Here is a 14,308-nt window from a genome sequence, read left to right as displayed (position 1 = left end):
AAGAAAAAGAGACACCCATTTTAGATTTTTTATGTATTATTTAAGCATTTTCGACTTACGACCTGGATTTGGGTCCCTAACCCCGTCGTAAGTCGGGGAGGAGCTGTACTCTGAATTCTGAGGCTGGAAGTGCATAGATTTATTTAATTTAAACTAATGACTAAACATCAATCCCAGGATAAACAGTGAAAATAATCTTAACAAAGGCCTCTTAAAAAACCTTGTGATGCTCATTTGACAGTTTCCATAACCACTAAACCCTTATAGAGCACAATGCACTGGACCCCTGCATTACAGGAATTCTGATTAGAGAAATTCGCCCGTATGAACATTGTAGATCACTAAACTCAGGATACGGAATGTAAATTTGCCCTTATGGAATTTTATAATAAATATTAAGTTTTTTACTTCACTATATGCCCCAAAAATATATACAGGTCCACAATCCTTTATCCGAAACCCTTGGGGCCAGATGTGTTTCGGAATTTTGAATTTTTCGGATTTCAGAACGGAAAGTACATGTACTGTATATTGTGGTAACACCCCAGCAGAATATGTGGCAGCACCCAGTAAGCAAACACATTAATATTTCTGCAACAAACCTTATAAATATGAATTAAAAAGTACATACAAAGTACTGTATACCGGTAATAGAATTAACAAAACATTAAATATAAATAAAATACAGTACTGTACTGTACAGTACACTGTATAATAATAAATAAAAAACAATAAAACATTTCAACACTTAATTTGAAGTGTGTAATGTCTACATTCAAATTATTCGCTATCTTGCAAGAATCCCAGTAATGCAAGTTATATTATGCTAAGATTAATCTGTGAAATTTTATAAGATAAAAACTTTAAGCCTAAAACTACAGTGAGTCCTCGCTTAACGTCGGGGTTACGTTCCTGAAAATGCGAAGTTATACGAAACAACGTTAAGTGGATCAATTTTCCCCATAAGAAATAGATAAAATACAGGAGTTACGTTCCTGAGCCTCCCTTTGCCCCATGAAAAAAGTTACATATACAGAAAATCATTGCCATTTCTATAGAAAATAGTATATAGAACTACAGTACAGGTTGTACCTCTCTAGTCCGGCATTCTGTGGTCCGGAAACTCCCGTGGTCCGGAACGATTTTAGTTTGTCCAATAGGTAGATAGGCAGCTTTTTTTTTATCTGAATTATTATTATTATTATTACAGGAGTATTAAATTTTTGCCCCTCAGGCCCCAATGTGGGTCAGTGACCTATGCCCGGGTGGGCTAATCCCCGTAAAAAAAACAACAACAACAAAGCCACGGGAAATTAAGGTTTGTTTACATCCGGCAGTTCGGCTGCTCTCTTTCTCTCTCTCTCTGCTTGTCTATACAGAGTACAACATTTCACCCTTCAATATATATGAGCAGTAAATAAGTGTTGCTTTCATATTCTTATGTAGAGTAATGACGATATGTTTTCACGTGTGCACACTTACATACGCGCAGTCTCACTTTATTTTTTACCATTAATGGTTAGCTACTTATATTGTTCCATTTATTAACATTAAATAACATTACAGGTACTTCAAACAACCATATTAATTTTTTTACATTAATTTTACTACAGCTACAATCAGGGTCTTATTTTCTTCAGTTTTATATGTAGAACCAATCTGTCACTGGTTTTGTAAGCTTTAACATAAACAATGCCGGCAGCCGTCTCGTCTCCTCATTATTAATAAATTGTATTGTTAATTTTGCACACACAAACATTAATTCAATAAAAACAAATTCAGAAACATTAATTAAAATATATATGAACAGTAAATAAGTGTTGCTTTCATATTCTTATGGAAAGTAATGACGATATGTTTTCACGTGTGCGCACTTACATACGCGATCTCTCTTTTTTCTTTACCATTATCGTTAGCTACTTCTATTGTTCCATTTATTAACATTAAATAACATTACTTAAAACAACCATATTAATTTTACTACACCTACAACCAAGGTCTTATTTTCTTCAGTTTTATATGTAGAACCAGTCAGTCACTGGTTTTGTTATCAACGAAAACAATGCTGTCTCATTTCCTCATGTGTTTTAATATTCTACGTATTATTAATGAATTGTATTGCTCATTTTGCACACATAAACATTAATTAAATATAAAAGACATTCAGTAATAAACAATAATGAATCTTTTGTACATAAGAGAAATGACGCTGTTTACACGATTATGCACGTCGTCTGCAGGTTGGCGGGCCGTTCAAACCCGTCGAAATTCAAGTTTCCGCCGTCAAAATTTTTATTTATTTTTTTTTGTGCGTGTTCCAATAAAATACGTTGAATTAAAAACTCGCAAAATTTGAGAAGCTACTATACGACATTTAACCCTTCAATATGTCTTCAAAGAGACCATGATGCAGAGAAAGTGGTGCTAGTGCTTCCAAGTATAAGCACAAGTCACTATCTATCCAGGAAAAGGATGAATTTCCATGGTCCGGCACTGGTCAGGTCCCGAGGTTGCCGGACTAGAGAGGTACAACCTGTACTATGTTTGTATTGGTACTCACCGATGGGCGGAGGTGGTAGAGCGAGTGTATGGTGGGTAGTGGAGCGAAGGGAGAGAATGGTGGGAGCAGAGGAGGAGGAAGGGAACGGAGGAGGAGGGTGGGAGCGGAGGAGGGAGGGAGAGGAGGAGGGTGGTGAGTCACTGAGACTCTGCAGCTGCCTCCTCCTCCTACTGCTCTGACTGGGGTTCCTCCACCGCTGGTTGCTCCTCCTCCGTTGTTGCTTGCTCCTCCTCGGCTGCCGGCTGTTGTGAAGAAGCTCCTGCCATCCAGCAACGAAAAAATGAATCCAGTGTTGACTGCTTGGTGCTTCTAATCTTCTTCTCCTTATAGATCTTGGTGTAACAACCGAGACTGTCCTCAATGCTGCGTTGAACCTTTGAGCTACGTTCTCTGTTTGGGTCGTCATCTAGGAGCATTTGCATTGCTTGCTGGAACATGTTCAACGATTCTGCCATCCTCTTGGAAGTTAGCGCTTGTTGAGGTTCTTCTTCGTCGTAGTCTTCAACGTGACTGTGTTCTGTTAATTGTTGCAGATCTTTGTTGGTTAGCTCTTCTGTATGGGATGCCAGGACTTGCTCAATATCCTCTGATTCCAGCTCATCAAAGCCTGCCTGTCTAGCCAAGCTGAGGATATCCCTATTCACAGCTGGGACTAAGTCCGCAAATCCCATAAAACTGTTGACGCACTCGGGCCACAGTTTACGCCACACACCATTCAGGCAACTTTCTGAAACCTCTTTCTATGCCTTGCCAATGTTGTCAATTGCATGAAGAATGTTGAAGCTCTGCCAATATTCTTGGATTGTTGGTTTATTTTCTCCATCTGCAGCCTTGAGCAGCTGGGCCATAGTACGGCATAAATAATACGCCTTGAATGCGGCGATGACGCCTTGGTCCATAGGCCGCATCAATGCTGTCGTGTTGGGAGGCAGGAAACAAATTTTACCCTGTCATGCAAGTAGTCTAGATTGGGAGGATGAGCTGGAGCATTGTCAAGGATCAGAAGAATTTTGAAGTTAAGGTTCTCCTTGGCACAGTATTTCTTCATTGCAAGGACGGTGTACTTGTTTAACCACTGGCTATATACGGCGCCGGTTATCCATGCCTTTTTGTTTGCCTTGTAAATGACAGGAAGGTGATCCTTAGAGTAACCTTTCAGGGCCCGTGGGTTGGCAGCGTGAGAAATCAGCATAGGCTTCAGCCTGAAGTCGCCAGCAGCGTTCACGCCAAGCAGCAGCATCAAGCGGTCTTTTGCCACTTTAAAAACCTGGCGCTCTTTTCTCCTCCTTGGAAATATAGGTCCTCTCAGGCATCCTCTTCCACATTGAAGACTTGCTTCGGTGAGTAGCCTCCTTGCTGGATAATCCGTTTGAATTCTGGCGGGAATGTCTCGGCAGCAACCGTATCTGAACTGGCAGCTTCACCAGTCATCTTTATATTGTGGAAGTTATAACGACACTTAAATCGTTGAAACCATCCTCAGCTGGCCATAAGGGTCTCTTCCTCTGATCCTTCACCCTCTTCTGCCTTTAAGTCGTCTAACAAGGATCTGGCCTTATGCTGGATAACCATAAGGCTCACAGGGGCATTGCATTGATTCTGGTCCTCCATCCACTTTGCCAGCATCTTTTCCACCTTCTCTATCACAGTGCTTCTTGTACGAGTTGTCTTAGTAGCACTCAGAGAAGAACCACTTCCAGCACTAACCTTAACCTTGTCGGCATTGGTCCGGATAGTACAGGTTGACAACCCTTTATCCGAAATTCCGAAAACCGAAAAGCTCTGAAAACCGAGAAAAAACATTTGTGGAGCAATTTTTTTTTTTTTTTTTTATTAGCCCACCCGGGCACAGGTCACTGACCCACATCGGGGCCTGAGGGGTGAAAATGTAATAGTAATAATAATTATAATAATGATAATACAGTAATAATAATAATTATTCATAGTAAATAAAATTTTTACTAAAAAATACACAAAAATAAAATAAGAATGAGAACAATAATAATAATAATAATAATAATAATAATAATAATAATAATAATAATAATAACAATAATACTATAATAATGAAATAATAATAATAATAAAGAAATACAAGAATGAAAAAAAAGATCAAATGTGAGAAACATGACCTAGACCTATGAATTATTATTATTATTATATTTTAGCCCCCAGGCCCCAATGTGAGTCAGTGACCTGTTGTGCCCGAGTGGGCTGATCCTTGTAAAAAAAAAAAAAAAACTAACCATTCTGAAATCCAAAAAATTCCAAAAACCGAAATGCATCTGGTCCCAAGGATTTCGGATAAGGGATTGTCAACCTGTACGCACCATTGTGGGAGTTAGACCAGGCACAGCAGCTATGTCTACAGCACGTTCCCTTTCAAATCGGGTTAATAGATTCGTTTTGGTAGCAAGGGTAACGGTCTTACATTGCCTCTTCACTGCACTGGCATCAGTAGCACTTGATGGGCGCTTGGAAGCCATTTCGAATGGTTATAGTACAGTTTTAGAGCAAAAACACTTAAGTACACACGAATGATGTGAAGACGTAACAGAGACTGGCTTGGCGTTGCTTGGGGATGCTGTGACGTTCTGCGAGTGAGGGCAGAGCGCCGAGCCGAGAGAGCGTAGCACAGCCAGACAAGAGCGGTTGATGTGCCGTAGAAAGTAGTCAGTGACGACATATAACGACATAGGATCAGATCACCGTAGGGACGTTAAACAAATTTTTGCTCTCTAAAGTTCAGCGACGTAGTACCAAAACAATGTTAAGCAGGACGACGTTAAGCTAGGACTTACTGTACCTTCACCCATGGGAAGAAGGTGAGGTGAGGTGTTGACAGCCAGGCGGGGGGGAGATAACCCAGTGCGTCATTATCAGTCATATAGAGGGAGTTTAATTTTTTTGCTCATAAAATGTCAATGAATTGACTTGGCAGAATATAACTTATATAGCTGGAATTCTTGTAAGTTAATGGTTAATTTGAATATAAACATGCTATAGTTTGCAAGAGAGACAATTTTTTTAAGTAATTATTCAGTACATTTGAGTACAGTACAGGTTTGCCCTTAGGACAATTATTTCTTTTACTTTTTCAAAATATGTATTTAGGATGGTGTGTGCATGTACATAAATGAGTCAAAATAAATGAAGAAAGTTACGTATATATACCCCAAAATACGAGGTGAAAAACTTGTACTTAAATGTACACTTCACTAAAGGACTAAAATTTTTATATCTTGTGCAAAATATATGACGTCTATATTCAAATTATTCGCTGCCTTACAAGAATTCCAGCTACGTAAGATATATTCTGCTGAGACACAACCGACGCCTCACACCTGCGTGGGTCAAGCTTCGGTTTAATCAGGTCATGTTCGCAGTCACTCTGAGTATGTAGTGAACACGAGTGATGATCTCCGGAAGAACCTTAGGTTTTCAGAGCTCTTCGGATTTAAGAATTGCGGAAAAGGGATTGGGGACCTGTATACAGTTATAGTATATAGTTATTAAAATTTTATATTTTTGTTCAAGTCGGAATGCGACGCTCAGCAATGTTACCTAGGTATGTTAATTCCTAGCTAACTCGCCAGGGCAACATACAGGCAATTAAAACATCTAATAATTACTTAATAACTAATATTAGGAGGACACGTCACTACCTGGCATTTAATTGCAATTCTCAAAACCCTCTCCTTCACCCCCCACGACCTTTATCTCTTGCCTGGCGATTCAGCTGTAAATACACATGAAGGAGAGCTCCACGAATTTGTGTTGTAATTGCTGAAATGCGAAGCTCCGCGAGGATTTTATATACGTTCATTCCATAATGTAGTGGAATTGTTCACTTCCAAGTTTGTTAAACACAAGTGACCTAACAATGAAGGGTAGCAGAAGTGTCTATACAATAAAGTTTGTCTCTCATGAGCTTTCAAATATAGTAGATTAGTTTTAATAAATTTTTTCTGTATGGTTCTACGGATCTTTGTGGCCTCCATATTCTCAGTCAAGGTGTTAAGTTGTGGAAAGCACACTCATTACCTGTCTTTTACCAATGACACTGCTGCAAAATTTGGACAGACTGATTTACAAGTTCAATTAAATGTCAGATATACTGTAGATCTGAAAAAACAAGGGGGGATTGATCCTGAAATGCCAGTTCATTGCTCAACACAGACCAGTACATAGTCCACAGGGTTGAAAACCCATCTCAGGAACCCCAACATTTATGACTGGTGCAAAATCAGAATAAGTATAAAATGGAAACTAATACATAAAAAAAAAATACTGTAGTTATTCCTTTTCAACTACAACCATAGGCCTAAAAGGGCATATCATGAGTCACCAGATACTGTACCACTTGAGACTGAGGAGTCTAACATCTCGTCTAACAGGAATGGTCTGCAATTATTCCAGCTACTGGAATATAAAAACAATGGACCAAAAAAAACAAGAACATCCTTCCTCTTTGTAGCTTGAAACTCAGAAACTTGCCTAGAGTCTGGAAGATCTGGAGGGAAAGTAATCTTTATGGTGATGAATTTCAAATCCTTGATCTTTAAATCTAAGAATTCTAGGGAATAAAGAATATGTTTGAGGAACCAAGATAAACCCATTAAACTTGAGGGGGGATTACTTAGGTGTGCAAGTACACACTTGAAAACTGCTTCTTAATTAATGCCTAATCCCTGAATCTGAAATCTCATTACCACGGATAATCTTTAAAATTTCCAACTGAAGGTTGCTCAACAACCTAGTTAGTCTCCTCAACCAGCATGAATGGATTTTGGGCCATTTTCAAATACCTCCTTGTAAATTGAAATCCTTGTACTGTATGAACAACCCTAAAACCAAGAAATGTACTGTCACCTTTCTTATGTTGTAAAAGTCTCGGTGTGGAACAGCTTTTTGTGCAGCAAGTTCCCTCATTTCATTGAGTAGAACATGCAGCTGGAATTTTGAGGTCAGGTATTGCAGACGTCGATAGCAAAATGATTTAACAGGGCCATTTGCAATGAGGGCACAAAGCAAGTTCATGTCTTGAATGTAGCGGGACAAATCTGGATAATTGTATGATAGATGTTCATTCTGAAGAAGAGCTTCCTCATTTGAGTATACCTGTTGTAAAGGGGATAGATAATCAATTCAATATTCAGAAATCAAATATAAAAATAAAATTTTGGAGTGAATGTGGTATGATATAATCAACCTACTTTAAAAACATAGAAAGTTAATTACTGAGGCAGCAGACTCGGTATTAAATCACTCGGACCTGGACCACTTTGCTTGGGCTATACCAATCCATGTAAATAATTTTACTTTATATTGAAACTGGTCCCTAAACTATACTACTATACAGTATATTTTACTCTTCAGTTAAAAGAGATTAACTAGAATGACTGGAGGATGAGTACACTGTACATAGTATATCATGAAAAATAAAAGGTTGAGGTACAATAGATTCTTGTTTTCCTGTGCAGTTGGAGACAAAAGTTTGCTCCCCGTGATGAAACTGAATCAAGGGGATGAGTCTCCGAAGTGACTTACACCGGCTGTTGTATCTCATTTGGGGTCGACGCTGATTTACTCGTGTCACCTAAATGATGGCTAGACAATTACTTCATCATGCTATCACAAGAAAAGCATTAATCAAAGCAAATAGAAAAGTACAAAATAAGTATACAGGTATTATACTGTACTTGAAAATGCCAATAGAAAAGCACTAAAAATATAGTAAAGTGATCTGACTGATCAAAATGAACACAATACAATACTGTACTGTACCTGGAAAACTCCATCAACCATACGAAAGCGATATCCACAGTTTTCAGGAACATCAGTCTTCCATGGGCTGACTTCCTTACGTGGTGGATGGATGGGGTGATCTGTGGAAGAAATTTAACTGTTGTGGCTATCTAAGTAATGTAGTTAAATATTACATCACAGTACTAAGTAATGATGTTGGCTACCAGGGTGAAGTATGGCTATTCATATACATTTATGTAGTTTAAATTCATTTCCATATAAAATACTTAGTCTATAATGTTAAGCTGATTATTGTACATATCACTGAATTTTTAATCTGTTGAAACAAGTTTATTAAAAGAGCTTCCTTGAGAGGCAGAAGACAATCAGCTCAGGATTATTTCTCTACTGAGAGATAAGGGGTCTTCAAAGAGATCTAACAAAATCCTTGAAGATAAAGTCCCAGGTATGGAGAAGTTAGGAGAGGACAGTACAGGAAAATGTATGGAAAACCATGCAGACAAACTGGGATAAATTTCCTCCACATCTGACCCAACACTGACCAATATAATATCATGAGTAAAGCTAATACCCTGTACTGTACAGGACTGTACAGGACTGTACTGTACTGTACTGTACTGTACTGTACTGTACTGTACTGTATTAACAAACTTACCAACTGTTTCTATGTAAATCAGTACCAATAATGCTATAATATACGACACTGTACAATTAAAATGACAAAAAGTTAGAAATGAGAAGTCCGTACTAAAGTTTAATCTACCATGCATCAGAAAAATGTTTAAGATTTTCTTTATATGATAAGGGAAATGAATAAGTTAGACTGAAAATCAGAAACTTCCAAGATGCTAAAGTGGTGTTCATGAGTAACACAAATATGAATGGGTTGAGAAATTAAGTAATATAGGAAAGAATGTATCAGTACTGTGTCTTCAGCTGATATACAATATGAAACAATACAATCAAAACTTGATAAAAGTATATGGTGTGTGTGTGTGTGTGTGTGTGTGTGTGTGTGTGTGAGGGGGACATTTCCAATTTTGCAAACAATGACTAGTGCAGTGGGAAGGACATAAATGTTCAATAACTGCATTAATATTACCAAATGCTGTAACAGCTAGGCAATTCAGTATTGCTGGCTAGGTGTGCCTTTTTAGAATAATACCTGTAGCAACAATGCAAATGAACACTTCTTGGGCAGTTAGTAAGCAACATGATAATAAAAAACTTGTCAAACTTGTACATGGTTGTTTCATCAATAAATGCCTATTTAGGTTCTGTATATAAATACAGTACCAGTCTAACTGCAATTCTTCTCACATTTATACAAGTTAGTTACCTTATTCATACAACCATTTATTGTATTTTTATTTTACGATGTCTTTGTAATTTTTCTACACCTTCTTTTCTCACTTAGCGAATAGACATCCTCTGGCATTTCTCACATACTGTATGTATCTTTCTAACTGCTATTTAGTTTTGGTATGCCATCATTTCTCATAAGAAAATTTGGCTTAAATTACCATACAATTCTTTAACTTAAATTTTTATTCCAATCACTCTTTCAATAATCAAAACCATATCACTCACTATAGTATTCAGCTTCTTATCTTTCTCTTCCACACACTCCAATGTGTGTGCCAGAGCTTCATCCATCAGTCTCTATCACGTTTTCAAACTTTACTGACTCATTTCATCAATTTTATCAAAGCTCAAAAAACCCTCCTCTTGAACATCTTAACTGTAATCTAATACTTTACAAGTTCTTTATCCTTAAAAACAAAAACAAAAAAGTTCTTATGGCATAATCATCCCAACATGGAGGGAACCAATACCTAATACAGGATTATGAGAAGTGTTGTTAAGTTATTATTACAGTACAGTAGTACACAATGATGTGAAGCTGGACAGTGGTCTCACTGAAAAGTTGTTTTTTCAATATAAAAAGAAAAAGTACAGTACCTGTACTGTAGTACTGCACAGTAAACCCTAGACCCATACAAATTCTATTGGAATGATCACTGTGTAATGGGTCACATACCTTTTAGAACAACTTTCTTAAATACGAGACATCGTTCTATATGCAGTACCATGAGAGTTGATACTAGCATAAATACTGTACTTGTGTACTGTATAAGCCTATCTAGTCAAGAATTCGGCCATTGACGTTTTTGGTAAAAAGGCCTGATTTTTTTCGTATACCCTGTACATGTACCCTGTACCTCATGTATAATTTGACACTAGCTTTTGAGAAATATACGAAGTACTGTATAACCCTGGACATATTTTGTAGCAAGAAATCAGATTTTCACCAACACGTCTTGGCTGTGATCACCATGAACACATAATCTCAATTTCTCTCCTCATATTTCAATTATATACAACACAGCATTCTACAGCTGCATGTTCTGTTGAAACAAGGATGAATATAAGATCCCTTTTGTTTGTGAACTGCATATTGGACTTCAAAATGAGCAATTGCCACTGTACAAATAATCACTGGTAAATGACCCTAACCTGAACAGTATGTAAAGTCCTCGAGACCATTATATACAAAGCCACAATAGATCATCTGCAACAGTTGCTAAGTGAAAGTACAGTATAGTATACTGTATAGCTAAGGTAGAGTCACATTTCAATTTAGATGTTGTTTGGAATGTTCATATTACAGTGAATGTTTTGTTTTTTATTGTATCCCTTCATTGCTTTGTTATACAGGGTATTTTCATCATCAGTCTGTAGAGTTCCAATGTAATGTAAGCACAGTGGTTGCAGATGGTCCTCATGCTAATTATCAGCTTCTCTAAAACTACAGTTCTGCTCAGTAAATTTAAGCATTTTCTGATTTTTATGGACAGAGTTCAAACTGACTGTGTGGCATCTATAAGGACTGTCTCAGTAGATCGCATTTAATTTCAGGAAACCCCCCCCCCCAAATAAAATAAAAATAAAAATAATGGACGAGACAGATAAGGTTTGCTTAACCCAGATTTCCAGTTTACTGGTAGGTGAAGTTTGACTTAACAGGAGCTTTCTGAATACAGTACCGGTATATGTTATTCAACTAATGTTATCCTCATATATACTGAGAGTATGTGGCTAAAGTATTGGTTATATGGAAAAATTAGTGTTTTATAAAAAAAACATATATGTAAGAATATAATACCTATACAGTAGTTACTATATAAACAGGAGACTAAAGGCATTAGTCACCAGAAGCGAAATAGAAGATGCACTAAGCTGTACATGAGGCAACTGTGTCACAACCCAAGTCCAGCTGTGGGTGATCAAATATCCATGACTCATCATGTGGTTGGATGATGGAGTTTTTAAATATCCATTAATGTCTTATATAATATGTCTAAACAATTTTATTACTGTACTTTTAAGTATTCAAGCATAATAGAATTATTGATTTATCAAGAAAATGGTAGCCCATATCTTAATCTTCTGGAAAATAAATATCTTTATGTAATTCACACATTAGAATTAAAATACACACACACCTATAAATTAACACAAAATTATTCCATTGTTGAGTGTGTGCATAAATCCATTCCCTAATCTAATAAACAATATCAAACATTTCTGTCCCAATTTCTGAAATTATATTTTGTATAAACAATTAAAAATAATACCGGTACAGGTAATTAAAAAACTGTCTTATATGAGGACCAATGGATTTGTTTGTTTGTTTTGTTTTTATTTTTTTGCTTCTGATGGGACAAAGTAAATTTCCTAGGCTCTGAGTTACATTACTCTATGAAAACAGAATTATGAATATCTATATAAGGCTGGTGCTGGATGCACTTCAATAATCCTTGTAAAATACTTTTGATGTACTGTACTGTACAGGTATTTATGCTAAACTGAACTGCAACATGTTAAAAAGAAAATAATATCACTATAATATTAAAAACAAGTAGCCAAATCTTTTCCATTTGATTTACTGATCAATGAAATATTTTGCCTAACTTTACTTTTAGGAAAGATGACATTGACATTTGGATACTCCTTAAGTACAATAGATTTCCAATAGTCCGGCATCTGATAGTTTGGAATTCCCAATGGTTTGGCATCAGGCCAAAATACTGTATTCCCATATTTAAAGAAACAGTACAATACGCCCGGATTTTTCGCTAATTTTTATTTCGCTGTCCTCTATTATTCGCGGATGACACCCTGGATGTATCCAAGAATGTCTGCGGGTAGTTTTAAAGTTGCCGGAATTTTCGTGGCCGGGAAAGGGAACCATTCATTCTAGAGACAGTAATTTCCTTAACCTGTATTGTATATATGTGTGTGCGTAGACACGTACACACACACAAAACACATACAAATAAATAATAATGGGAAAATCCTCTCACAAATAATCAGAAACAAGTGTAGTATTAAAAATGTCGAGTCTACCGTCAGGTCTACTCCATGCTTTATTAATAACAAAGCATGGAGTAGACCTGGGGGTAGACTCAACATTATTAATACTACATTTGTTTCTGATTATTTGTGAGAGGATTTTCCCATTATTATTTATTTGTACTGTATGTGTTTTGTGTGTGTGTGACTACACACACACACATATATATATACAATACAGGTAAAAGAAATAATTGTCCTAAGGGCAAACACATAAAGTAAATATACATTTCTTTGTACACAAGTAAAAATGTGCCCTTCCCCCATGGTTAGCAAATGTTATTCGCGGATTTGGCAATTCGCGGCCATTTTGAGAACCTAACCCCCCGCGAATTTGAAGGGCATGCTATATGTTCCTTATATCCAGGAATTGATTTATGATTACTGCACAAAGTATTGTATCAAGTTACTGTATTCTATTTACAATAATACTATACAGTAGACTTGCAACTTATGCGGGGGTTAAGTTCCTGGGACTTCGCGTAAAGTCAGAAACACTCTTAAAAATCCCCTAAATCGCCCTTAAATTACTATACAGTACAATATATATATATATATATATATATATATATATATATATATATATATATATATATATATATATATATATATATATATATATATATATATATATATATATATATATATATATATATATATATATATATATATATATATATATATATATATATATATATATATATATATATATATATATATATATATCGCTGTCTTGCAAGGATTCCAGCAATGCAAATTATATTCTCCTAACTTTGGTCTGTGATAATATATAAGATAAAAACTTTCAGCCTATAACCACCAAACCCTGGCTGGGAGGGGAAGGGTGGGGGGGAGGTGACAGTGACATGTTTGACAGTTGGCGCCGAAGGTCTAGTGAAGTATTTATTTGTTTACCAACTTAAGTCCTTTAGAGTGAGTTTTAGTTTTTTGCTTATAAAATGTCACTGAACTGACCTGGGAGAATATAATTTACATTACTGGCTTTCTTATAAGATAGTGATTAACCCTTAGGCCCCGGGTGACGTTCCAGAATGTCCACCTATTTTCCGGTCATTTTTTTTTATTAATTTTGGAAATGTGTCTAGACATCCTTGTTGCAATTGTAGAGGATTCGGGCACCAGTCCAGCAGATTCAGGCACCAAGGTTGTAGGATCCAATATGGTGCAATTAAGAGGACTTTGCCTCGGAAGGATCTGAGTTTGTGAACCACTTTGGGGCATTTTCTTATACGACCTTTGGTCAGCATGGCGACCAAAACACATTTTCTTTGCGAGTCGTTTAGATCGTTGTGACTATCCCTGCTAGTTTTTAGAAAAAAAAAAAAGTCTTTTTTTCTCGATTTAACCCCGCGTGAGGGGTACTGCCAGCAGCACCCTAACCTGGGGCTTAAGGGTTAACCCTTAGGCCCCGGGTGACGTACCAGAATGTCCGTCTATTTTCCCGCCATTTTTTTATTTATTTTTATTTACTGTATTTATGTATTTTTGTTGAACACGGAATGGGACGCTTACCTTTAACCTAGGTATGTTAATGCCTAGCAA

At 36.6% G+C, this 14,308-nt stretch overlaps 1 protein-coding gene across 8 annotated transcripts in view; it reads right to left on the bottom strand.

Moving 5' to 3' along the window:
- LOC121863303 (AMP deaminase 2-like) overlaps window positions 1–14,308 on the bottom strand; it is a 176,902-nt gene that overhangs the window by 58,575 nt on the left and 104,019 nt on the right. For all 8 annotated transcript variants that reach the window (XM_042361911.1, XM_042361918.1, XM_042361915.1 and 5 more), the window contains 2 exons: window positions 8,348–8,448; window positions 7,433–7,681 (listed from right to left, as the gene is read on the bottom strand). In XM_042361911.1, coding sequence (XP_042217845.1) covers window positions 7,433–7,681; window positions 8,348–8,448 — 350 coding nt within the window. The remainder of the gene's footprint in view (window positions 1–7,432; window positions 7,682–8,347; window positions 8,449–14,308) is intronic.

This window comes from Homarus americanus, unplaced genomic scaffold (genome assembly GCF_018991925.1).
Source record: "Homarus americanus isolate GMGI-L3 unplaced genomic scaffold, GMGI_Hamer_2.0 scaffold46197, whole genome shotgun sequence".
Classification (NCBI taxonomy): Eukaryota; Metazoa; Arthropoda; class Malacostraca; order Decapoda; family Nephropidae; genus Homarus; species Homarus americanus.
The sequence above is the reverse complement of the archived record's forward strand: the minus strand, read 5'-3'. Positions and strand labels throughout refer to the sequence as shown.